The sequence below is a fragment of the Scyliorhinus torazame genome, chromosome 1, assembly GCF_047496885.1.
Source record: "Scyliorhinus torazame isolate Kashiwa2021f chromosome 1, sScyTor2.1, whole genome shotgun sequence".
Classification (NCBI taxonomy): Eukaryota; Metazoa; Chordata; class Chondrichthyes; order Carcharhiniformes; family Scyliorhinidae; genus Scyliorhinus; species Scyliorhinus torazame.
In genome coordinates, this window is record NC_092707.1 from 26,656,361 (window position 1) to 26,683,111 (window position 26,751).

The following is a 26,751-nucleotide window of genomic DNA, read 5'->3' on the forward strand; positions in this document are numbered from 1 at the left end:
AAAGCAAAGAGTGGGGATTAATGGGTGTTTCTCTGGTTGGCAATCAGTAGCTAGTGGTGTCCCTCAGGGATCAGTGTTGGGCCCACAATTGTTCATAATTTACATAGATGACTTGGAGTTGGGGACCAAGGGCAATGTGTCCAAGTTTGCTGATGACACTAAGATGAGTGGTAAAGCAAAAAGTGCAGAGGATACCGGAAGTCTGCAGGGGGATTTGGATAGGTTAAGTGAATGGGCTAGGGTCTGGCAGATGGAATACAATGTTGACAAATGTAAGGTTATCCATTTTGGTAGGAATAACAGCAAAAGAGATTATTATTTAAATGTAAAATATTAAAACATGCTGCTGTGCAGAGAGACCTGGGTGTGCTAGTGCATGAGTCGCAAAAAGTTAGTTTACAGGTGCAACAGGTGATTAAGAAGGCAAATGGAGTTTTGCCCTTCATTGCGAGAGGGATGGAGTTTAAGCCTAGGGAGGTTATGCTGCAATTGTATAAGGTATTAGTGAGGCCACACCTGGAGTATTGTGTTCAGTTTTGGTCTCCTTACCTGAGAAAGGACGTACTGACGCTGGAGGGAGTGCAGAGGAGATTCACTAGGTTAATCCCAGAGCTGAAGGGGTTGGATTACGAGGAGAGGTTGAGTAGACTGGGACTGTACTTGTTGGAATTTAGAAGGATGAGGGGGGATCTTATAGAAACATATAAAATTATGAAGGGAATAGATAGGATAGATGCGGGCAGGTTGTTTCCACTGGCGGGTGAAAGCAGAACTCGGGGGCATAGCCTCAAAATAAGGGGAAGTAGATTTAGGACTGAGCTGAGGAGGAACTTCCTCACCCAAAGGTTTGTGTATTTATGGAATTCCTTGCCCAGTGAAGCAGTTGAGGATCCTTCATTAAATGTTTTTAAGATAAAGATAGGTAATTTTTTGAAGAATAAAGGGTTTAAAGGTTATGCTATTTCAGGCCGGAAAGTGGAGCTGAGTCCACAAAAGATCAGCCATGATCTCATTGAATGGTGGAGCAGGCTCGAGGGGCCAGATGGCCTCCACCTGCTCCTAGTTCTTATGTTCTTATGTAATCACTTCTGGAATCCGGACCATGTACAGTGGAGAATGTTTCCGCAAAAGGAGAATATGGCCGTGATATTCCCAAAAGGGAACAAAGTCCCCGAGTGAGCACTTAGCCCCATGATTCCCGGCACTCGCAGTGCCAACAAACACATTGCTATTCAACACGAGACTCGCGTTGAATCCGGGGCCTGAACGGGGACCACTCGGCCGAGGCCGCACATAGTCCCCTTTTGTTCTGGTGAGCGAAGCCCCCCATTTTAGCAAGAGATCAGTACGCCATTTATAAACTCCCCAACCTCCCCCCAGCCCAACGCAACATGGGAGGGTCCATGCACACACCTCAACACCCACAGCGGGCGCAATCGGGCGCACACACAAAATGCCACTTTGCAACACCCATTGGGGGCGGGAATCCCCTTGCATCAAACAACAGTCAACCCCAAAAGGGGATATTAGTCAGAATATTGAGTTTCCTCGTGGGAAAACTTGATATCAGATCACCTGTCATTCGATGAGCCGCGTCTGCAAAAAGCATTCAGTGCAATCCGAGAGTACGTTTCCACATTCCGACTACTGCCATTCGAAAAGGAACTTCGCCAAAGTCCCATAGGCTGCTCCCCTCCCCCCCACTTTCTGAGAGAGGGAGAGCTGGCTGGTGGTGATTTAACTTGTGGGTCACCACACCTCAGGTATAGAGGCAAGGTTGAGGAGACGGGTCCCTCATGGATAAGCTCAGCTGGTACAGGAATTGAGCCTGTGCTGTTGACGTCGCTCTGCATCAAGAACCAGCCATCCAGCCAACAGAGCTAACCAGCCAATTTAGCTCAGTTGGCTGGACAGCTAGTTTGTGATGCAGAGTGAGGCCAGCAACGCGGGTTCAATTCCTGTACCGGCTGAGGCCCCGCCTTCTCCCCGTCGCCTGAGGTGAGGTGACCCTCAGTTTAAATCACTACCAGTCAGCTCTCCCCCTCAAAGGGAAAAGCACCCTGTGGTCATCTGGAACTATTGAGACTTTACATTAGACAATTTTGGACTTCCAGTGGCGGCCATAGAGTGATTAGTCGCACATTTGGTGGCTCCCGCTCGAGGTGGAATTGGTCTTTTTTCACCCAATTTAACGGGTGTTTTTTGGTGTGAGGTGCACGAGCACTGAGAGATAAAAGTGCTCCTCCGGTGGGGCCAGTTTCTGGCTTATCAGACGAGGAGTGTAACAAGCAAGAGGCAGCAGTCTGGCTGGGGGGGCGACAGAGGGAAAGATGGCGGAGGGCTCTGGGGGCGTCATTGCCCACCCAGTGGTCTACTGAGCAACTGGTGGATTTCTTGAATGCTAAGTTCCAGCAGAGGCAGGAGGCCTCAGAGGACCTGGCGAAGGTGGTGGAGCATCTCAGAGTGGAGCAGAGGCTGGAGGTGCAGGGTTCAGGGCTCCAGAAGATGGAGGAGTCAGTGGTGGAACAGGAGGACCGGCTGGCCTCGTTGGAGGCAGAGATGGTACTCGTGGTGGAGAGCCAGAAGCAGCCGAGGGAGAAGGTAAATATGTCCGAGAAGTCGGTGGGGAGGGGGTCTTTGACCGTCCCCCTCGAGGTGGAGTGAGCACGCAGGGCGTTGAGGAAGAGACCGAAAATGAGGGAGCCGCTGAGGGTGATGGTGGTGCGGCTGTATCGTTTGCTCGATAAGGAGAAGATTCTGAGATGGGCGAAGGAAACGAGAAGGTTCACCTGGGGATGGAAACGTGCTGCAGATTTGCCAGGACCTGGGTGCGGAGTTGGCCAAGCGGCAGGCCGAGTTCAGTTGGATCAAGGCGGACTTCTGCAAGCAAAGAGTGAAGTTTGGGGTGTTGTATTCTGTTCGTCTGTGGGTCACGCACCAGAATCGAGAGTTCTATTTTGACACGTCGGAGGAGGCGAGTGAATTTAGGAGAGACCATGGACTGGGAGGATTGTGAGGACATTGAACGGTGGAGATGCCAATATGGGGAATAAGGGTGTGTACGCTGGACGGATGGTTGTATTTACTGTGTTTGGGTGCAGAGTGGGGAAGTGCGTTTTACTGTTTTGGGGGAATTGAGGTTAAAGGGCAGCTTGGGGGGTGGGGGGGGAAACAATAGTAGGTGGCGGCCTCGAGTGGGGTCACCATACTAACTGGTTAATGGGGGTGAAGTGGGGGGTCGATCTGTGGAGGGAGTGGGTGAGGGGTGTGGCTGGGTTTTCATTTTCTTTGTTGATGGGAGGAGGGGAGTGGGGGAGGGGGGATGCTGACGTGGGTAGAGTTGGTGTGGCGTAGTTGGTTAAGGGGAGATGGTGGCGGACATCCTGGGGAGGGCTAGAGGTTGAGCGAGGCGTGCACCTGGGGAGCTGGAGGTGTGGACCTGAGGAGCTGGTTAAAGAGGGGCTATGGCGAGAGGGGTTTGGGGGGGGGGGGGGGTGGGGAGCCCCCTCCCCCCCACCCAGTTGATTACGTGGAACATTCGGAGTTTGAAGGACCCAGTTAAAAGGTCTCGTGTTTTCGCGTATTTAAGGGGTTTAAAAGCAGACGTTGTGTTTATTCAGGAGACACACCTGAAGTTGATGGACCAAACGAGGCTGAGGAAGGGTTGGATGGGGCAGGTGTTCCATTCTGAGTTGGTTATGAAGACGAGGAGGGTGGCGGTGTTGATCAATAAGAGGGTGGCCTTTGAGGTGGGAAATATTGTGACTGACCCGGGGGTAGAATGGTGATGGTGAGTGGGAGGTTGGAGGGTACCCCATGGCACTGGTGAACACATATGTCCCAAATTGGGACGATGTGGAATATCTGAGGCGGGTCTTAGCAAAGATTCCGGACCGGGACACGCAGGGGGAATTTTAATATGGTGCTGAATCCTAGGTTGGAACGGTCATGCCCAGGATCCCTGAAGGTTTTGGACATGGCAAAGGAGCTGTTCGTGTTTATGGAATGTATGGGGGGCGGATCCAAGCGGTCTGAGAGGCTGAGGGCGAAGGAGTTTGGGTACTTCTTGCATGCGCTCCGGGAGTTCTCCCGGATTGATTTCCTTGTCACTGATGACAGGGGTGGTTGGATTGGAGTATTCGGCGATTGTGATGTTGGACCAGGCGCCGCATTGGGTGGACTTGCGGGTGGCGAAGGGGATGCCCAGCGGCCTCAGTGAAGGTTGGATAAGGGGGTTTGTGAGAGGGTGAGGGTGACCACCCGGAACTATGTGGAGCAGGTTTCCGCCTCCATGCTGTGGGAGGCACTGAATGCGGTGGTAAGAAGGGAGTTTATCTCTATTCGGGCAGACAGGGAGAGAGTGGAGTGGGCTGTGAGGTTGAGGTTGCTGTAGACCATTCTGAGGGTGGACCGGAGGTCCTCGGTGGCAACTGAGGAGGTGTTACTAAAGGAGAGTCAGAGGTTTCAGATGGAGTTAGGACCGGTGTCCACAGGAAAGGCAGTGGGCCAATTGCGCAGAGCCAGAAGGGCAGTAACTGAGCACAGGGAGAAAGCCAGCTGGATGCTTACGTACCAGCTGAGGAAGCAGGCGGCGTCACGAGAGATTGGGAGGATGAGAAATGATAGGGGCACGGTGGTATTGGAGCCTCCGGTGGGGCATGAAGGGATGAGGTGGTTTTTGGATGGGCTGGAGCTTCTGGGGGTGGAGGAGGTGAAGGTGCAGGGACAGGGGGTTGAGGGAGGCGAGGGACTGCGTGGGGTCGATCCAGGCAGGGGCGGCCCTGGGCCCGGATGGGTTTCCAGTCGAGTTCTACAAGACGTTTGGGTCGGAGCTGGGGCCCCTCCAAATCGAGATGTATAATGAGCCGATGGAGAGGGGAGAGCTTCCCCCCATGCTGTTTCAGGCTTCGATATTGCTTACTTTAAGGAAGGAGAAGGACCCGGAGCAGTGAGGATCGTACTGCCCGATCTCGTGTTGAGTGTAGGTAGATGCAAAGTTGTTGGCGAAAGTGCTGGCAACTCGGTTAGAGGATTGTGTGCTGGGGTTGAGAGTGAGGATCAGGCAGGGTTTGTGAAGTGGCGGCAGCTGTTTGGCGAATGTACGGAGCTTACTAATGTAATTATGATGCCCACGGAGGTAAGAGAATTTGAAGTGGTCTTGGCGATGGACGCGGAGAAAGCTTTCAATCGGATGGAGTGGGCATACTTATTCAAGGTGCTGGGGCATTTCAGGTTTGGTCGGGGATTTGCGGACTGGTTTTGGCTGTTGTATCAGGCACCTAAGGCAAGTGTTTGGACTAACAAGGTCAGCCCGGAGTACTTTAGGTTGCACCGGGGGACAGGGCAGGGGTGTCTGCTCTCCTCCTTGCTCTTTGCCCTGACTTTGGGATAAAGATGGCACGCAGTTGGGCCCAGCTGCAGGTTGAACAAAGAACAAAGAACAAAGAAAAGTACAGCACAGGAACAGGCCCTTCGGCCCTCCAAGCCCGTGCCGACCATGCTGCCCGACTAAACTACAATTTTCTACACTTCCTGGGTCCGTATCCCTCTATTCCCATCCTATTCATGTATTTGTCAAGATGCCCCTTAAATGTCACTATCATCCCTGCTTCCACCACCTCCTCCAGCAGCGAGTTCCAGGCACCCACTACCCTCTGTGTAAAATACTTGCCTCGTACATCTACTCTAAACCTTGCCCCTCGCACCTTAAACCTCTGCCCCCTTGTAATTGACCCCTCTACCCTGGGGAAAAGCCTCTGACTATCCACTCTGTCTATGCCCCTCATGATTTTGTAGACCTTGATCAGGTCGCCCCTCAGGTCGCCCCTCAACCTCCTTCGTTCCAGTGAGAACAAACCGAGTTTATTCAACCGCTCCTCATAGCTAACGCCCTCCATACCAGGCAACATTCTGGTAAATCTCTTCTGCACCCTCTCTAAAGCCTCCACATCCTTCTGGTAGTGTGGCGACCAGAATTGAACACTATACTCCAAGTGTGGCCTAACTAAGGTTCTATACAGCTGCAACATGACTTGCCAATTCTTATACTCAATGCCCCGGCCAATGAAGGCAAGCATGCCTTCTTGACTACCTTCTCCACCTATGTTGCCCCTTTCAGTGACCTGTGGACCTGTACACTTAGATCTCTCTGACTTTCAATACTCTTGAGGGTTCTACCATTCACTGTATATTCCTTACCTTGTTTAGGCCTTCCTAAATGCATTACTTCACATTTGTCTGGATTAAACTCCATCTGCCATCTCTCTGCCCAAGTCTCCAAACAATCTAAATCCTGCTGTATCCTCTGACAGTCTTCATCGCTATCCGCAATTCCACCAACCTTTGTGTCGTCTGCAAACTTATTAATCAGACCAGTTACATTTTCCTCCAAATCATTTATATGTACTACGAACAGCAAAAGTCCCAGCACTGATCCCTGCGGAACACCACTAGTCACAGCCCTCCAATTAGAAAAGCACCCTTACATTGCTACTCTCTGCCTTCTATGACCTAGCCAGTTCTGTATCCGCCTTGCCAGCTCACCCCTGATCCCGTGTGACTTCACCTTTTGTACCAGTCTACCATGAGGGACCTTGTCCAAAGGCCTTACTGAAGTCCATATAGACAACATCCCACTGCCCGATCTGCATCAATCATCTTTGTGACCTCTTCGAAAAACTCTATCAAGTTAGTGAGACACAACCACCCCTTCACAAAACCATGCTGCCTCTCACTAATACGTCCATTTGCTTCCAAATGGGAGTAGATCCTGTCTCGAAGAATTCTCTCCAGTAATTTCCCTACCACTGACGTAAGGCTCACCGGCCAGAAGTTCCATGGATTATCCTTGCTACCCTTCTTAAACAGAGGAACAACATTGGCTATTCTCCAGTCCTCTGGGACATTACCTGAAGACAGTGAGGATCCAAAGATTTCTGTCAAGGCCTCAGCAATTTCCTCTCTAGCCTCCTTCAGTATTCTGGGGTAGATCCTATCAGGCCCTGGGGACTTATCTACCTCAATATTTTTCAAGACGCCCAACACCTCGTCTTTTTGGATCTCAATGTGATCCAGGCTATCTACACACCCTTCTCCAGACTCAATATCCACCAATTCCTTCTCTTTGGTGAATACTGATGCAAAGTATTCATTTAGTACCTCGCCCATAGAACATAGAACGATACAGTGCAGTACAGGCCCTTCGGCCCACGATGTTGCACCGAAACAAAAGCCATCTAACCTACACTATGCCATTATCATCCATATGTTTATCCAATAAACTTTTAAATGCCCTCAATGTTGGCGAGTTCACTACTGTTGCAGGTAGGGCATTCCACGGCCTCACCACTCTTTGCGTAAAGAACCTACCTCTGACCTCTGTCCTATATCTATTACCCCTCAGTTTAAAGCTATGTCCCCTCGTGCTAGCCATTTCCATCCACGGGAGAAGGCTCTCACTGTCCACTCTATCTAACCCCCTGATCATTTTGTATGCCTCTATTAAGTCTCCTCTTAACCTTCTTCTCTCTAACGAAAACAACCTCAAGTCCATCAGCCTTTCCTCATAAGATTTTCCCTCCATACCAGGCAAAATCCTGGTAAATCTCCTCTGCACCCGCTCCAAAGCTTCCACGTCCTTCCTATAATGCGGTGACCAGAACTGTACGCAATACTCCAAATGCGGCCGTACCAGAGTTTTGTACAGCTGCAACATGACCTCATGACTCCGGAACTCAATCCCTCTACCAATAAAGGCCAACACGCCATAGGCCTTCTTCACTACCCTATCAACCTGGGTGGCAACTTTCAGGGATCTATGTACATGGACACCTAGATCCCTCTGCTCATCCACACTTCCAAGAACTTTACCATTCGCCAAATATTCCGCATTCCTGTTATTCCTTCCAAGGTGAATCACCTCACACTTCTCTACATTAAACTCCATTTGCCACCTCTCAGCCCAGCTCTGCAGCTTATCTATGTCCCTCCGCACTGTCGACAACACCACCGACTTTAGTGTCGTCTGCAAATTTACTCACCCACCCTTCTGCGCCCTTCTCTAGGTCATTGATAAAAATGACAAACAGCAACGGCCCCAGAACAGATCCTTGTGGTACGCCACTTGTAACTGAACTCCATTCTGAACATTTCCCATCAACCACCACCCTCTGTCTTCTTTCAGCTAGCCAGTTTCTGATCCACATCTCTAAATCACCCTCAATCCCCAGCCTCCATATTTTCTGCACTAGCCTACCGTGGGCACCTTATCAAACGCTTTCCTCTGACTCCACACATAGATTCCCTTGCCTATCCTTCAGTGAGCCAACCCTTTCCCTGGCTACCCTCTTGCTTTTTATGTGCGTGTAAAAAGCCTTGGGATTTTCCTTAACCCTATTTGCCAATGACTTTTCATGACCCCTTCTAGCCTTCCTGACTCCTTGCTTAAGTTCCTTCCTACTTTCCTTATATTCCACACAGGCTTTGTCTGTTCCCAGCCTTCTAGCCCTGACAAATGCCTCCTTTTTCTTTTTGACGAGGCCTACAATATCTCTCATTATCCAAGGTTCCCGAAATTTGCCGTATATATCCTTCTTCCTCACAAGAACATGCCGGTCCTGAATTCCTTTCAACTGACACTTGAAAGCCTCCCACATGTCAGATGTTGATTTACCCTCAAACATCCACCCCCAATCTTGGTTCTTCAGTTCCCACCTAATATTGTTATAATTAGCCTTCCCACAATTTAGCACATTCACCCTAGGACCACTCTTATCCTTGTCCACCAGCACTTACTGAATTGTGGTCACTGTTCCCGAAATGCTCCCCTCCTGAAACTTCTACCACCTGGCCAGGCTCATTCCCCAATACCAGGTCCAGTACAGCCTCTTCCCTAGTTGGACTGTTGACATCTTGTTTTAAGAAGCCCTCCTGGATGCTCCTTACAAACTCTGCCCCGTCTAAGCCCCTGGCACAAAGTGAGTCCCAGTCAATATTGGGGAAGTTGAAGTCTCCCATCACAACAACCCTGTTGTTTTTACTCTTTTCCAAAATCTGTCTACCTATCTGCTCCTCTATCTCCCGCTGGCTGTTGGGAGGCCTGTAGTAAACCCCCAACATTGTGACTGCACCCTTCTTATTCCTGATCTCTACCCATATAGCCTCACTGCCCTCTGAGGTGTCCTCCCGCAGTACAGCTGTGATATTCTCCCTAACCAGGAGCACAACTCCGCCACCCCTTTTACACCCCCCTCTATCCCACCTGAAACATCTAAATCCTGGAACGTTTAGCTGCCAATCCCGTCCTTCCCTCAACCAGGTCTCTGTAAGTGGAGGGAAGGAAGTTGGTGGAGGGAAGGAAGACAGACTTTCAGAGGTGGGACGTGCTGCCATTATCATTGATTGGTCGGGTCCAGACGGTAAACATAACGGTGTTGCCGAAATTTTTGTTTGTGTTCAAGAACCACCCGACTTTTGTGCCCAAGTCCTTTTTTAGGAAGGTTAATGGGATGACTTTGAGGTTCATGTGGGCGGGGAAGGTTCCGCGGGTTAGTCTTGTTTCCTTGGAGAGGGATCGGCGGGGTGGAGGCGCGGGGGGTAGTGTTGCCGAGCTTGCTAAACTACTATTGGGCAGCAAACATTGCAATGGTTAGGAAATGGGCGGTGGAGGAGCAGTTGGTGTGGGGTTGATGGAGACAGCGTCAAGTAAGGGGACCAGTTTGAGGGCACTATTGTTGGTGCCACTTCCGTTCTCACTGGTAAGATTATCCACAAGCCCAGTGGTGGCATCAGAACTGAGGGTTTGGAACCAGTGTCGGCAGCACTTTGGAATGGGAGGCAGGTCCCTGTGTGCAGCGGTTTGGGATAATCATAGGTTTACGCCGGCGGAGTTGGGTGCGTGGTTCTGGGGGTGACAGCAGGTGGGGTTAGAATAATTTTGGGATTTGTTCGTTGGAGAGAGGTTTGCAGACCTGGATGAGCTGGAGGGGGCATACCAGTTGCCGAAGGGGAACGGATTCAGTTATCTGTAGGTTAGAGACTTCATGAGGAAGGAGGTGCCATCATTTCCGATACTGCCGCCCCCGTGCCTCAGGATAAACTCCTGTCCGAGGATGAAATAGGGGAGGGCAGGGTTGCAGATATATATGGGGAGCTGTTGAAGAGAGAGAGTGCTCCCATGGAGGAGATTAGGCATAAGCAGGAGGAGGAGCAGTATGGAGTGAAGCTTTGCGGAGGGTTAATGCATCTTCGTCATGTGCAAGACTAGGCCTTATCCAATTTAAAGTGCTGCACAAGGGCCCACCTATTGGTGTCCAGGGTGAGTTGGTTCTTTTCGGGGGTGGTGAACAGGTGTGGGTGGTGTGTGGGGGGAGAGGGAGTGGGGGGAGTGAATCATGTCCACATGTTTTGGGCATATCCACGGTTGAGTGGGTTTTGGATGGGATTTGCGGACCTAATGTCAAAGATTTTGGGGGTAGAGGTAGCCGCAAGTCCGGAGGTGGTGATATTTGGAATGTCGGAGGATTTGTGGAGTACAGCTGGAGAGAGAGGCCGACGTGTTGGCCTTTGCCTCCCTGATAGCCCAGTGACGGATTCTGTTTGATAGTCAGAGGCTTTTCCCCGGGGTAGAGGGGTCAATTACTAGGGGGCATAGGTTTAAGGTGAGAGGGGCAAGGTTTAGAGTAGATGTACGAGGCAAGTTTTTTACGCAGAGGGTAGTGGGTGCCTGGAACGCGCTACTGGAGGAGGTGATGGAAGCAGGGATGATAGTGACATTTAAGGGGCATCTTGACAAATACATGAATAGGCTGGGAATAGAGGGATACGGACCCAGGAAGTGTAGAAGATTGTAGTTTAGTCAGGCAGCATGGTCAGCACGGGCATGGAGGGCCGAAGGGCCTGTTCCTGTGCTGTACATTTCTTTGTTCTTTGTTGTTTTGTTGTGCTGGCGGGACTCGGAGCCGACGAGGGCAGAGATATGGGTGAGCGATTCGGCAGAGGTTTTGCATTTGGAGAAGATCAAGGTCGGCATTTGAGGTGCGGAGGAGGGGTTCACCTCGAGGTGGAAGCTATTCATCACTTCTTTAAGGAGTACTGAGTCAACAGCCCGGGCAGCGGGCGGTGGAGGGATGGGGGGGGGGTTCATTTTTTTTTGTTTGGGCTGGAACGCTTGGATGAAAAACTAGAAAAGGCGGGGGCGAGTGCCGGGATGGCAGTGGGGGGAGTGGGGGGGCTGTTTGTTGGGGGGGGGGGGGGGGCGGGGGGGGAAGGGTGTAGGGAGAGTAGCTGTTTCCTGTTGCTGCGGTTGGATTTTGGGTTTCTTTGTTATGTATATATTTGAAAATTCCTTCAATAAAATGTTTCCTTAAAAACAAGAAAATGTTAACATTTAACACGGGTAGTGTTACAGATGAAAATTACCTCCTCTAAATGCACTTGTTCCCCATGACTTCCCACAACCTCCTGATTTGCTTCCTGACTGATGAGGTTTCCTCCTGTGTGCTCTGCTATATTCTCCCCTGCTTGTCTCTCAGGTGCTGGACAACTGGGCTCTTGTCCGTCTTGTCTAACATTCCCCATGTCCAGTTGAGAATCCCAATTCTCCATTGACAACTCATCCTTTCTGCTGGGCTGCTGCATGCCGAGAGTAGTTTCCATAGCAACCGGGCCTTGGCTGCTCGTGAATGAACCGATGTTTTGCTCAGTGTTTTGCTGAGGAGTGTCCGTGTTTTCCAGCTGCGCGGTGCATTGTCCCGCCGATGGTGTCCTCGCTTGGGTGCCTTTCGGTTTCCAAAGCGGTTTCGCCCGTTTGTGCGTGGCCTTTGTTTCTGGCGGTGGCGCAGGTCGACCATCAGGCCCATCGCCATGGTGCCCGTTTACTAATGGCTGGGTTCCTCTATCCATTGCCTCGTCTACCGGCTGGCATTCATTCTGAGTTAAATGTAAAAAATATTGAACCACACTATCATCCAATTTAGCTGGTCGCTGCAATGGGAGACAGGTGAAGGGTTCAGGTTAATACCGATGAAAAGGGTGGAATGACAACATCTTAATCTCCAGCATGCACAGAGGATCACACAAGATTATCAAAGCTGGAAAAACAAGAACACATTAAACATGCTGTTCCAAATAATAAAAACCATCTTTAACCACGATACATATTTTTGTCCCATTTTAGCACGATTTTAACTAGTTATGGTATTGTACCTTTAATTGAAGCGTGACATGGAATTAAAATCAGTGTTCAATGTTGCAATGAGTCAATCACATCCTGATGCCACACAGGTATGTATAAACATAACAATAACCAGTATTTATACAGCACCTTAAACATAGTAAAACGTTCTAAGGTTCTTCACAGTGACCTTATTAAACAGAGGGCTGGGTTCTACGGTCCCCAGCCATGTGTTTCTTGGCAGCGGACCGCCATTCGCTGGTGGCAGGATTCTGTGTTCCCACCGCTGTCAGTGGGATTTCCCATTGAAGCCCCCCCCCCCAATGCTGCCAGGAAACCCATGGGTGGGGGGCAGTCTGCCGGCGGGGCGGGACCAGAGAATCCCGCCACCAGCAAACGACCAGAAAATTCTGGCCAGAATTTGACATTCGGCCACATAAAGAGATATCAGGGCAGGTGACCGAAAGCTTCGTCCAAGGCGTGGGTTTTAAGGCGTGTCGTAAGGGAAGAGAGAGAGATGGAGAGGTTGAAGAGGAGGCTTCCGGGTATTAAGGCCTATAGCAGCTAAAGGCACAGCCACCAGTGATGGAGTGACGAAATTTAGGAAAGTGCCAGGGGCCAGAGTTGGGTGGGCGCAAAGGTCTCGGAGGTTTCCACGACCGCAAGAGGTGGCAGAGTTAATAACGGAGATAGAAAGGGATTGCTGAGCGGGCAGTGACACACAGATACAGTGTCCTTATCCCACCCAAATCCAAAACCATGCTTCCAGCAGAGAAGCAAGAATGCTCCTCGCCTTTCTTTAAAGTCATGGCCAAGTCCAGTGTCAACATCAGGATGTGGTTTTCTGAGCTTCCTACAAAATAACAGAACCAGACAATTACTGCCCAGTAGCAATTGCTGTGAGAATGAATGATTACCAACTTGGATTGGGTGCATTTCTGGAGGTTTCATCACATGAGCTCCAGCATCCTACCATCCCATGGCCAATTGGAAAGCAAATAGAGTAACCCAAGTGGATGAATCCTGACTGTATCCAAACAACACTTTCCACCCCCCAACTCCCCCCCGCCCCCCCCCCCCCCCCAACTCTCTCTCCTCCCCCCCCCCCCCCCCGTTTGCAATATTTTCACAACTAGTAAATGAAAATGTTCAAAGAAAAATTTATTGTTGACTGCTCAATGATCTTTGCACGCAGTATTCTGGAGATTTCACTCTTCAATCTCTAGAGAGTCCAACATAATCCTGCAGGGTTGGAAACCCTCCTGCCAAACTATTTTGGGAGGAACTGGTCAATTAGCCAAGTGAAATTAATATATTTACTCCAATTTTACTTTTCAGGAAAAAACAACAAAAATAAGCAATTCTTGTTTTCAAGACAGCAGAGGAAAGTTGTTACCTGTCAACATCATAGTGCTCAAAAAAACAAAGTGAAGGGAGTTGTGGGGATTTGGAATGTACTGCCTGAAAGGGTGGTGCAAACAGATTCAATCGTAACTCTCAAAAGGAATTGGATAAATATTTACAGGGGAATATTTACAGGCCCTTCTTTAAAGAGCAAGGGGGAATGGGACTTGAATTTTACTGAAAAGTGAGACGTGTTGCTGAAGCTTTTCATCTTGCACTCATCAGGACAAACACAGGAATGCTAAATTTGAAATAATTATGACAATTTACACTACAGATAAAAAGGGTGCTGATTGGATGGCAAGTCGACTCTGATTGGCCAAGGCATTGCCAATGGAGAAGGTAATAAGGAACTATAGGTTCCTCAAGATCCTGGGCAATTCAAAAGAAGGTGCAAGGCTTGAACATATTCCTTTTGTTTGCAGAGAACTGGTCCCTGTTATGAATGTATGTCTCTTCGAGCAAGTGTAAATGAGACACTATGAACTCGACTGATTATCGTAAATAGGTGCTTTCTCCAAGGCAACGTCTCAGCCAATCAAAATCTACTTGCCGCCCAATTAGGAACCCTTTTCCACTGTCGTGTAAATTATTGTGATCGCTTGACATTTGCCATTCTTATGTTTTTCTGCTAAGTGCAAGATGAAAAGCTTCAACAACATGTCTTTTTTTTGACAGCAATATTCCAGAGCTGTGCTGCCAAACATGGAACAGGACACACTCTTTTAAAGAGTGATAGACTCTATGATTCTAAATCCAATCAGAAACTTTGCAGGGTATTCTTCACCTTTAAGATTATCCTCCCTTCAGTTGGACCCTCCCCTACTTCCTTTCACAGTCTCCCACCCACTCCATGTGGGCCTCTCGGGCTCACTCACCTGTTGCTCGATTTTCCGTTCCTTTTCTTGTTCCCGTGCCTCTTTTGCTTCCTTCTCTGTTTCCCGGACAAGCTGCTTAATGAATCCTGCTGTAGCTACAGGGGAGACTGGTGACACGGGGGGGCGGGGTAGCTCTTCCTCCTTGATCTATTTTTGTACAAATTGACCGAGAGCCATTTTAGTAAAGTTGCACTCGATTCCCCCACCCACCACCACTGCTCTCTCTGTAACGTTCGTGTTCAGCCGATGAAGTCTGAATTATAAACGGCCTAACTCAATGAGAAAGTCAAAGGTAACTCTCCCCCCCCCCCCCCTCCGCAGGTTCCCCAGCGACCAATGGGAAACCCTATTGCCAACAGCAAGACCAGAAAATCCTGGCCACTTTTTCCCCAACTTCCTCAAGGCATCAACGCCCTCACTTTTCCCAATAGGGCATCACCAGGAGGTCACTTTTCACGTGCGAACATTTGGCGGATAGGCTATTCAGCCACAGCAGTTTGCCTGGATTCTAGGGGAGGAACTCACTGTTTGTGGGTCACCCCTCACCAAGGGGTCACTTTCTTTTGCCTGAGAACCCTGGACGGTGGTCCCCTCTGAGTTAGTCAACTGAGAGGTGCACCATGGTCAAAATTAATCCTCTCCTTGCCCAATGTCCGCACGAGGAGACGAACAGGGAAAGATTGTCAGGCAATGGTGAAGAAGTTTGCTTTTCCCCCTTCACTACCCCAGGGGAGTTCAGGAAAATGTTAATGCCCCAGTTTGACATGGCCGAGAGTGTTTCTTAAAAATATATTTTGGATTATAGTCCACTGTGATTCTTTGGGGCCTCAGAGCTTGTGACCCTACAGAACATAAACAGGATCCAGAAATGCTATAAACTCAAGGTTCATCAGTTAACTTGCGCATAATCTCTGGTGGAGCCAATACACACCATGCTCAGTATTGAAAGCACATCTCCCACCAATATTTTTTAATAGAGTCCCAGTGTGCATTCACAATCCATCTTACCATAAGCACATTCTGTCCATTCAGGAGCTCCTCATCCAACAGGACATGGGGATGGGAAATTGAATGCTGGATTGTACATGGGGAGTATGGATATGTTTTCAGGGGTACTGCCAGTACTGCAGGCAATTCTGTTTCTTGGTCAGATTCGGCTTTAGTTCGATGGGCCGAATTGCCCCTTTCTGTCGTGCACTATTCTATAATTCTATGATTGCTGAGCACATTCAGTGTATCTACTAGATAACTGAAGCAATTGCGCACATACCTGGTACATGCATGGGTGATCAAAATCCATCTAGGTGCACTTTTAACATTTCTGGCCATGGATTTTCCAAAGACGGCCTCAGGACAGGTCCGCACAAGCAATGGTGTCTAGAAAATGCCTACTCGGGTCGGTCAACAGCTCAGGCTGCTCCAGGCCTTAACTCAAGGACGGGTGAATTCACGCACCATCATTGCCACTGAGTGCCATTTGTCCATAGTCAACCCAACCCCCCCCACTCTACATACATTTTCTCCCTGCTTCCTCCTCACTGTGCTAAAGTCACTATGTTCCTGCTCTACCTCAATCTCTTTCCGGTGCTCCAAATCCCAAAGGACCAGAAGACATAGGATCAGAAGTAGGCCATTCAGCCCATCGAGTCTGCTCCACCATTCAATGAGATCATGACTGATCTGATGTGATAATCCTCAACTCCACTTTCCCGCCTTCTCCTCAAAATCCTTGATTCTCTTACTGATTAAAAATCTGTCTATCTCAGCCTTGAACACACTCAATGGCCCAGCCTCTACAGCTCTCTATGGTAAAGAATTCCACAGATTCACTGTCCTCTGAGAAAAGAAATTCCTCCTCCCCTCTGTCTTAAATGGGCGACACTTTACTTTGAATCCTAGACTCTCCTACAAGGGGAAACAACCTCTCAGCATCTACCCTGTCAAACCCCCTAAAAATCCTCTATGTCTCAATAAGGTTGTCTCCCATTCTTCTAACCTCCAATTAATACAGGCCCAACCTACTCAACCTCTCCTCATAATAAAATCCCTCCATACCTGGGATGAACCTAGTGATCTTGCTCTGGGCTGCCTGCAATGCCAATGTATCTTTCTTTGGATAAGATATCCTTGGACCAAATCTGGTCTAACTAGTGCCTTGTATAGTTTTAGCAAGACTTCCCTATTTTCTACTCCATTCCTTTTGTAATAAAGACCGACAATCCATTGCCTTCCCTATTACCTACTGAACTTGCATGCTAGCTTTCTGTGATTGATGCACAACCCTCAAATCCCTCTGTGCTGAAACTTTCTGCAGTCTATCTCCATTTAAGTAATATTCAGCTCCTTTATTATTCCTACCAAAGTGCAGAACTTCACATTTTCCTACATTATATTCCATCTGCCATGTTTTATCACTTAACCTGTCTAAATCCCTCTGTAGACCCTTTGTGTTATCTCATCTATTTATTGCCTTCCCTTCTATTTTTGCGTTATCTGCAAACTTGGCAATGGTGCATTCACCTCCCTTGTCCAAGTCGGTAAAAAAACTGTCAATAATTAATTCTATCCTTCCTTTTTCAGACTTTCAAAACCCAAGTTTGGCATCAACTAATAATCATTTTTGATTTACTTCACCTTTCCCCCTCATCTTTTCAAACTCAGCAGTTTCCTGTATCTTATAAGCCTTCACCTTTAAGCGAGGCTTTTTTTAAATATCAAAAATTGGCAGACAGCATCTCCTCTTCATAAACAGGCACCGTCTCTCTCTCTTTCACCGTTCTGTCGCCTGCTCTTGTTAGTTGGCGGTGAGGCAGAATCACACCAATTCAGTGTACTGTTACCACGGTGTAGCAAATGTAAATCTCCACCGCAGCAAAAGTGGATCGATGGTTTGACAGGTGACAGCACCAAATGTATAGGATCTACGGGACAATGGAGCTGTGACGTGAGCAATGGTAAAACATGAGCTGAGATGACTAATGTTCACAGACAGGAGGGGTCTGGCTTCTGAATCAGATAAACAGCCTTTAGCACAGACCCAGTGTTGGCAACACAGTGGGATGTTGCTTGTTCAAACAGGAAGATCCTTCTGTTGTGATAAGTGAGAAGTCCAGATACCTGATGGACAGTATCACCAGGCACAGTGCATCGATACAATAAATGAGGAAAGGAGGGGAGGAAATTTCACAGGTCAATATGAATCTCATGCATTCCTCCTTACTCAACTTTAACTCATGTATCAATTACCCGCCAGTGGCAGATCTGTAACCTCCAGGCGTGCACACTCAGCTCAACTGACTCTCTTCAGACACAATCCCAAAATAGTTCCCACCCACCATCAACACTGCACTGAGATAGATATCACTGCTTCAATCCTCCAAGCTGTGCTCACCACGAGTGAGACACCTTGCTTAAAGCAGATTCCTACAAAATAACCTAACGGTGCCTGAAAACACAAGTGATACAGGATGACCACGGGTTTTGATGAATGGAGTAGTTTAACTAAACAGCATGCACCCCCCCTGTATAGAGTTACTTTTTCAAAGGACTAATTTCATTATTTGAATTCACACACATGCACAAAGCACAGCACGATGAATGACCTAATAATAATCTACAAAACTTTAGCCTCGCATTTTAATGTTAGCAAAGCAGAGATCGAGCCTTTGGCAGACGTTTTAATTCCATTTGCCGCTCAGACAGTCAAATCTATTACCCCAGGTTCCCTTTCATATTACTCAAACCTTCAACATCTGCAAAACAGATGAGATAATAATTTGGATCTCAAATACAATTTCACTCTTCAAGAAAAAAACGATTCTTTAAAAAATTATTAATGGTACAAGTGCCAGCATTAAGTATTGCAGGGCAGGTATACAGCACAGCTACCTCTACCATTCTCAAGAAAGTGCTCCAATGCTACTAGTTGGAGAAACTAGGACCGAGGACATTGAAGGGCATTCAGATTGAAGGGACGATCCTTTAACACAGAGATGAGGAGGAATTTCTCCAGCCAAAGGGTGGTGAATCTGTGGAACTCTTTGCCGCAGACAGCTGTGGAGGCCAAATCAGTGAGTGTCTTTAAGACAGAGATAGATAGGTTCTTGATTAATAAGGGGATCAAGGGTTAAGGGGGGGAAGGCAGGAGAATGGGGATGAGAAACGCTTCAGTTCTGATAGAATGGTGGAGCAGACTCGATGGGCCAAATGGCCTAATCCTCTTCCTATGTCTTATGGTCTATGGTCTTATAACTGAGCAGGAAGCTCAGCAGGATGATTCCTGGCGTAGTTCATGTTTCTGTCCAAGATCCTTTTAGAAAATTGAGTTAAAAATCAAAACGTTACTTTAATATCACATGTGAATGGTTCCCACTATATAGATCATAGAATCATAGAATTTACAGTGCAGAAGGAGGCCATTCAGTCCATCGAGTCTGCACCGGCCCTTGGAAAGGGCACCCTACACAAGCCCACACATCCACCCGATCCCCATAACCACTTCCTTACCTTGCAGGTCAGCTGTTCGGGAGAGAGAGGGAGCCAGGACCTTGGAAACAGCGCGGGAGTTTCAAAAAGCGCGGGAGCTGCGAGGCAGAGGGGACAGTTTAAAAGGGCGCGCTGTGGGTGAGGTAAGTACTGCTTAACCACTTCCTTACCTTGCAGGTCAGCTGTTCGGGAGAGTGAGGGAGCCAGGACCTTGGAAACAGCGCGGGAGTTTCAAAAAGCGCGGGAGCTGCGAGGCAGAGGGGACAGTTTAAAAGGGCGCGCTGTGGGTGAGGTAAGTACTGCTTAACCACTTCCTTACCTTGCAGGTCAGCTGTTCGGGAGAGAGAGGGAGCCAGGACCTTGGAAACAGCGCGGGAGTTTCAAAAAGCGCGGGAGCTGCGAGGCAGAGGGGACAGTTTAAAAGGGCGCGCTGTGGGTGAGGTAAGTACTGCTTAACCACTTCCTTACCTTGCAGGTCAGCTGTTCGGGAGAGTGAGGGAGCCAGGACCTTGGAAACAGCGCGGGAGTTTCAAAAAGCGCGGGAGCTGCGAGGCAGAGGGGACAGTTTAAAAGGGCGCGCTGTGGGTGAGGTAAGTACTGCTTAACCACTTCCTTACCTTGCAGGTCAGCTGTTCGGGAGAGAGAGGGAGCCAGGACCTTGGAAACAGCGCGGGAGTTTCAAAAAGCGCGGGAGCTGCGAGGCAGAGGGGACAGTTTAAAAGGGCGCGCTGTGGGTGAGGTAAGTACTGCTTAACCACTTCCTTACCTTGCAGGTCAGCTGTTCGGGAGAGAGAGGGAGCCAGGACCTTGGAAACAGCGCGGGAGTTTCAAAAAGCGCGGGAGCTGCGAGGCAGAGGGGACAGTTTAAAAGGGCGCGCTGTGGGTGAGGTAAGTACTGCTTAACCACTTCCTTACCTTGCAGGTCAGCTGTTCGGGAGAGAGAGGGAGCCAGGACCTTGGAAACAGCGCGGGAGTTTCAAAAAGCGCGGGAGCTGCGAGGCAGAGGGGACAGTTTAAAAGGGCGCGCTGTGGGTGAGGTAAGTACTGCTTAACCACTTCCTTACCTTGCAGGTCAGCTGTTCGGGAGAGAGAGGGAGCCAGGACCTTGGAAACAGCGCGGGAGTTTCAAAAAGCGCGGGAGCTGCGAGGCAGAGGGGACAGTTTAAAAGGGCGCGCTGTGGGTGAGGTAAGTACTGCTTAACCACTTCCTTACCTTGCAGGTCAGCTGTTCGGGAGAGAGAGGGAGCCAGGGCCTTGGAAACAGCGCGGGAGTTTCAAAAAGCGCGGGAGCTGCGAGGCAGAGGGGACAGTTTAAAAGGGCGCGCTGTGGGTGAGGTAAGTACTGCTTAACCACTTCCTTACCTTGCAGGTCAGCTGTTCGGGAGAGAGAGGGAGCCAGGACCTTGGAAACAGCGCGGGAGTTTCAAAAAGCGCGGGAGCTGCGAGGCAGAGGGGACAGTTTAAAAGGGCGCGCTGTGGGTGAGGTAAGTACTGCTTAACCACTTCCTTACCTTGTAGGTCAGCTGTTCGGGAGAGAGAGGGAGCCGGGACCTTGGAAACAGCGCGGGAGTTTCAAAAAGCGCGGGAGCTGCGAGGCAGAGGGGACAGTTTAAAAGGGCGCGCTGTGGGTGAGGTAAGTACTGCTTAACCACTTCCTTACCTTGCAGGTCAGCTGTTCGGGAGAGAGATCAGTTTTGGGAGCAGGCCTATTGGCTGACTGTAAATCAGGAAGGATACAAAGGGTGTGGCTGAAGTGCCTATAGAAACAGAGTGCTGGAAGCAAACAGAGTGTATCTGAGTTTGGGTAAGGCTGAGTTCGGGTAAGAGGGGAGTGACGACAAAAAAAAAAAATAAAAAAAAAATCAAGTTAATTAAGTAAATTAATTAACTAGTTAAGGGAATTTGGTGCTCACCTGAAGGAGGTGCAGAGAAGCAGACCTGTGAGGGAGTCTCTGGAGCAATTGCATCACAGCCAGCAGGTAAGTGATTGGCTTGTAACTGGTAAGTGATTTCTCTCTCTTTGACTTTCTCTTAGCTGTGTAGTGTAGTTCAAATTTAACTTCAGGTTTAAGTCATGGCAGGAGAGCTCAGACCCGTGTCATGCTCCTCTTGTGAGATGTGGCAAGTCAGGGACCCTTCTGGTGTCCCTGACTCCTTCATCTGCAAGAAGTGTGTCCAACTGCAGCTCCTGTTAGACCGCTTGACGGCTCTGGAGCTGCGGATGGACTCACTTTGGAGCATCCGCGATGCTGAGGAAGTTGTGGAAAGCACATTCAGTGAGTTGGTCACACCGCAGATTAAAGTTACTGAGGCAGATAGGGAAAGGGTGACCAACAGACAGAGGAAGAGTAGGAAGGCAGTGCAGGGATCCCCTGCGGTCATCTCCCTCCAAAACAGATTTACCGTTTTGGAAACTGTTGGGGGAGATGGCTCACCAGGGGAAGGTGGCAGCAGCCAGGCTCATGGCACCGTGGCTGGCTCTGCTGCACAGAAGGGCGGGAAAAAGAGTGGCAGAGCTATAGTGATAGGGGATTCAATTGTAAGGGGAATAGACAGGCGTTTCTGCGGACGCAAACGAGAGTCCAGGTTGGTATGTTGCCTCCCTGGTGCAAGGGTCAAGGATGTCTCGGAGCGGCTGCAGGGCATTCTGGAGGGGGAGGGTGAACAGCCAGCTGTCGTGGTGCATATAGGCACCAACGATATAGGTAAAAAACGGGATGAGGTCCTACAAGCTGAATTTAGGGAGTTAGGAGTTAAACTAAAAAGTAGGACCTCAAAGGTAGTAATCTCAGGATTGCTACCAGTGCCACGTGATAGTCAGAGTAGGAATGACAGGATAGCTAGGATGAATACGTGGCTTGAGAGATGGTGCAAGAGGGAGGGTTTCAAATTCCTGGGACATTGGGACCGATTCTGGGGGAGGTGGGACCTGTACAAATCGGACGGTCTGCATCTGGGTGGGACCGGAACCAATGTTCTCGGGGGGGTGTTTGCTAGTGCAGTTGGGGAGGGTTTAAACTAATGTTGCAGGGGGATGGGAACCAATGTAGGAAGTCAGTGGGGACAGAAACAAAAGGCAGGAAGGGAGAGTGTGTAAAGCATGACCAGAGAAAGCAGGGCAGAGAGCAAGGAAGGTCTACATTAAACTGCATTTATTTCAATGCAAGGGGCCTGACGGGCAAAGCGGATGAACTCAGGGCATGGACGGGCACATGGGACTGGGATATTATAGCTATGACTGAAACATGGCTAAGGGAGGGGCAGGACTGGCAGCTCAATGTTCCGGGGTACAGATGCTATAGAAAGGATAGAACAGGAGGTAAGAGAGGAGGGGGAGTGGCGTTTTTGATTAGGGAGAACATCACGGCAGTACTTAGAGGGGATATATCCGAGGGTTCGCCCACTGAGTCTATATGGGTGGAACTGAAAAATAAGAAGGGAGAGATCACCTTGGTAGGACTGTACTACAGGCCCCCAAATAGTCAGCGGGAAATTGAGGAGCAAATATGTAAGGAGATTACAGATAGCTGCAAGAATAATAGGGTGGTAGTAGTAGGGGACTTTAACTTTCCCAACATTGACTGGGACAGCCATAGCATTAGGGGCTTGGATGGAGGGAAATTTGTTGAGTGTATTCAGGAGGAATTTCTCATTCAGTATGTGGATGGACCGACTAGAGAGGGGGCAAAACTTGACCTCGTCTTGGGAAATAAGGAAGGGCAAGTGATAGAAGTGCTAGTGAGGGATCACTTTGGGACAAGTGACCATAATTCCATTAGTTTTAAGATAGCTATGGAGAATGATAGGTCTGGCCCAAGAGTTAAAATTCTTAATTGGGGCAAGGCCAATTTTGATGGTATCAGACAGGAACTTGCAGAGGTAGATTGGGGGAGACTATTGGCAGACAAAGGGACGGCTGGTAAATGGGAGGCTTTTAAAAATGTGTTAACCAGGGTGCAGGGTAAGCACATTCCCTTTAGAGTGAAGGGCAAGGCTGGTAGAAGTAGGGAACCCTGGATGACTCGAGATATTGAGACTCTGGTCAAAAAGAAGAAGGAGGCATATGACGTACATAAGCAACTGGGATCAAGTAGATCCCTTGAAGAGTATAGAGATTGTCGAAATAGAGTTAAGAGGGAAATCAGGAGGGCAAAAAGGGGACATGAAATTGCTTTGGCAAATAATGCAAGGGAGAATCCAAAGAGATTCTACAGATACATAAAGGGGAAAAGAGTAACTAGGGACAGAGTAGGGCCTCTTAAGGATCAACAAGGGCATCTATGTGCAGAGCCACAAGAGTTGGGTGAGATCCTGAATGAATATTTCTCATCGGTATTCACGGTGGAGAAAGGCATGGAGGTTAGGAAACTAAGGGAAATAAATAGTGATGTCTTGAGAAGTGTGCATATTACAGAGGAGGAGGTGCTGGAAGTCTTAAAGCGCATCAAGGTAGATAAATCCCCGGGACCTGATGAAATGTATCCCAGGATGTTGTGGGAGGCTAGGGAGGAAATTGCGGGTCCCCTAACCGAGATATTTGAATCATCGGCAGCCACAGGTGAGGTGCCTGAAGATTGGAGAGTGGTGAATGTTGTGCCCTTGTTTAAGAAGGGCAGCAGGGAAAAGCCTGGGAACTACAGACCGGTGAGCCTAACGTCTGTAGTAGGTAAGTTGCTAGAAGGTATTCTGAGAGACAGGATCTACAAGCATTTAGAGAGGCAAGGACTGATTCGGGGCAGTCAGCATGGCTTTGTGCGTGGAAAATCATGTCTCACAAATTTGATTGAGTTTTTTGAGGGAGTGACCAAGAAGGTAGATGAGGGCAGTGCAGTAGACGTTGTCTACATGGACTTTAACAAAGCCTTTGACAAGGTACCGCATGGTAGGTTGTTGCAGAAGGTTAAAGCTCACGGGATCCAGGGTGAGGTTGCCAATTGGATTCAAAATTGGCTGGACAACAGAAGGCAGAGGGTGGTTGTAGAGGGTTGTTTTTCAAACTGGAGGCCTGTGACCAGTGGTGTGCCTCAGGGATCGGTGCTGGGTCCACTGTTATTTGTGATTTATATTAATGATTTGGATGAGAATTTAGGAGGCATGGTTAGTAAGTTTGCAGATGACACCAAGATTGGTGGCACAGTGGATAGTGAAGAAGGTTATCTAGGATTGCAACGGGATCTTGATCAATTAGGCCAGTGGGCCGACGAATGGCAGATGGAGTTTAATTTAGATAAATGTGAGGTGATGCATTTTGGCAGATCGAATCAGGCCAGGACCTACTCAGTTAATGGTATGGCGTTGGGGAGAGTTATAGAACAAAGAGATCTAGGAGTACAGGTTCATAGCTCCTTGAAGGTGGAGTCGCAGGTGGACAGGGTGGTGAAGAAGGCATTCGGCATGCTTGGTTTCATTGGTCAGAACATTGAATATAGGAGTTGGGACGTCTTGTTGAAGTTGTACAAGACATTGGTACGGCCACACTTGGAATACTGTGTGCAGTTCTGGTCACCCTATTATAGAAAGGATATTATTAAACTAGAAAGAGTGCAGAAAAGATTTACTAGGATGTTGCCGGGACTTGATGGTTTGAGTTATAAGGAGAGGCTGGATAGACTGGGACTTTTTTCCCTGGAGCGTAGGAGGCTTAGGGGTGATCTTATAGAGGTCTATAAAATAATGAGGGGCATAGATAAGGTAGATAGTCAACATCTTTTCCCAAAGGTAGGGGAGTCTAAAACTAGAGGGCATAGGTTTAAGGTGAGAGGGGAGAGATTCAGAAGGGCCCAGAGGGCCAATTTCTTCACTCAGAGGGTAGTGAGTGTCTGGAATGGGCTGCCAGAGGTAGTAGTAGAAGCGGGTACAATTGTGTCTTTCAAAAAGCATTTAGATGGTTACATGGGTAAGATGGGTATAGAGGGTTATGGGCCAAGTGCGGGCAACTGGGACTAGCTTAATGGTAAAAACTGGGCGGCATGGACTGGTTGGGCCGAAGGGCCTGTTTCCATGCTGTAAACTTCTATGATTCTAACCCAATAATCCCACCCAACCTTTTTGGACAATTAAGGGTAATTTAGCAAATCCAATCCACCTAACCTGCACATTTTTGGACTGTGGGAGAAAACCAGAGCACCCGGAGGAAACCCACACAGACACGGGGAGAACGTGCAGACTCCGCATAGACAGTGACCCAGGCCGGGAATCGAACCTGGGACCCTGGAGCTGTGAAGCAACTGTGCTAACCACTGTGCTACCGTGCTGCCCAAAATAAAGACGTATGATGGTGGCACCTGGAGTTGAGAAGGTCTTTAAGACTGTTTCAGATGTTCAATGGGGTTTGTATTAAAATAAACCTGACGTGCCATTCGTCCAAATCAAAGTCAACTTGTCACCAGGGCCTCGAACATAAGCCTATAATAGGTTGCATCTCAGAAATTTCTCAACCATCACTGACTGATACCTTAAATGTGAGAGACACAAGGCCAGGGAATGTAAACAACTAGTGCTGGATGGAGACCAGTGCAAGAAAAACTGTGAAATGTAAGAAATGCACATCAGTTAAGGGGGAGGTGGTTAAATGACTCAACAGGATCCTTCCATTTACAAGTATTTCTGTTGGCATTAGCTTAGATTTTCTCATTTACGTCGAGTGCATTTTCAATCATAAGTGCATGATTATCGTGATCAATCCTTGCTTCCTCCCTCGGTTCCATTTCCTTGTACATTTCTATGTTGTTGAAAAGGAGAACCATTTGCATTAATTGTCCAACAATGTTCAGGGGAGTGGGGGCGGGGGGGGGGGGAGAGAGAGAGAGAGAGAGTCATCAGGTAACAGGAATGTAAAACTATCCAATTTAAATCTTAATTTTAAGAGGAAAAAAACTTATTTCCGAGATTCTTTTGAATTTTAAACAAACCCAACCAGTGTCCACTTTCGGGTCTTGACTGTCTGAACAGATTAACAGCTGCCAGGCAAACAGTGAATAAGCTGCCAACATCCAATTACTCACAAATTATTTGCTCCAGAATTATCTGCATGATGCGTGCAATTCTGAGACAGACTAAACACCACAGAGAGCAGAACCAGGCAATCCAATTCCAAATGCAGGATGTCACAGATTCAATCTTGCATTCATATCTTGGTTGCAAAGCTGAATCGGAATGCACTGATGAGATTAGACACATTGGATTTGCAAATGTAAACTGCGTCACAATGCACGACTGGAAAAGTGACTGCATTCTTGCATAGCAAACCACGACTTCCCAGGGTCCATACAAAGAGGCAGTCAAAAGTCAGCACCTGACGTTCCCCTGACAGGTTGGCATTGTGAAGTCAAGGCCTGGTTCCATTTTGAAGACAAGTCCCCAAGCTCCAATCTGCTTGAGCCCTGGAATGAACAGCCATGGACAGCAGCACGATATCCATCTCTACTACCCTCACTGGCTTGAGCGTGACTCAGCAATGGTCAGCCAGGGGCACTGCTGAAATTGAACTAATGGGCCACTGCCACTTCCTGTAACACTACTGACCTCTCCAAATGCCAATGCTAATCAAAAGACAGATGGACCCCTATGGCAAGGAAGAATGTGAAGATATGAAGCAATGACCAGAAGCTCTGTAAATCAATTAAATAAAATAACATGAACTGAAATTGATGTATTTTGACCTTCAGAGCAATAATCCCCACTCTCCAGAAGTCATTCAACTTTTACTAGAGTATTAGCTCATCCAATGCTCATTATCAGACATGTGCATCGGAGATTATTGCATGCTCTATGGACATTACCTGGAGCTACCCTGCTTGGTAGGTAATTAGC

General features: G+C 48.5%; 1 protein-coding gene across 4 annotated transcripts in view; it reads right to left on the minus strand.

The window, feature by feature from the left end:
- Positions 1-26,751, minus strand: part of LOC140391704 (unconventional myosin-XVIIIb-like) — a 546,871-nt gene that overhangs the window by 470,865 nt on the left and 49,255 nt on the right. For 2 of the 4 annotated variants that reach the window (XM_072476756.1, XM_072476499.1), the window contains exons 2-3: positions 14,455-14,601; positions 11,419-11,982 (exon numbers count right to left, since the gene is read on the minus strand). In XM_072476756.1, coding sequence (XP_072332857.1) covers positions 11,419-11,901 — 483 coding nt within the window. In that variant the 5' untranslated portion in view covers positions 11,902-11,982; positions 14,455-14,601. The remainder of the gene's footprint in view (positions 1-11,418; positions 11,983-14,454; positions 14,602-26,751) is intronic. The other 2 variants (XM_072476590.1, XM_072476666.1) reach the window with 2 other exon arrangements.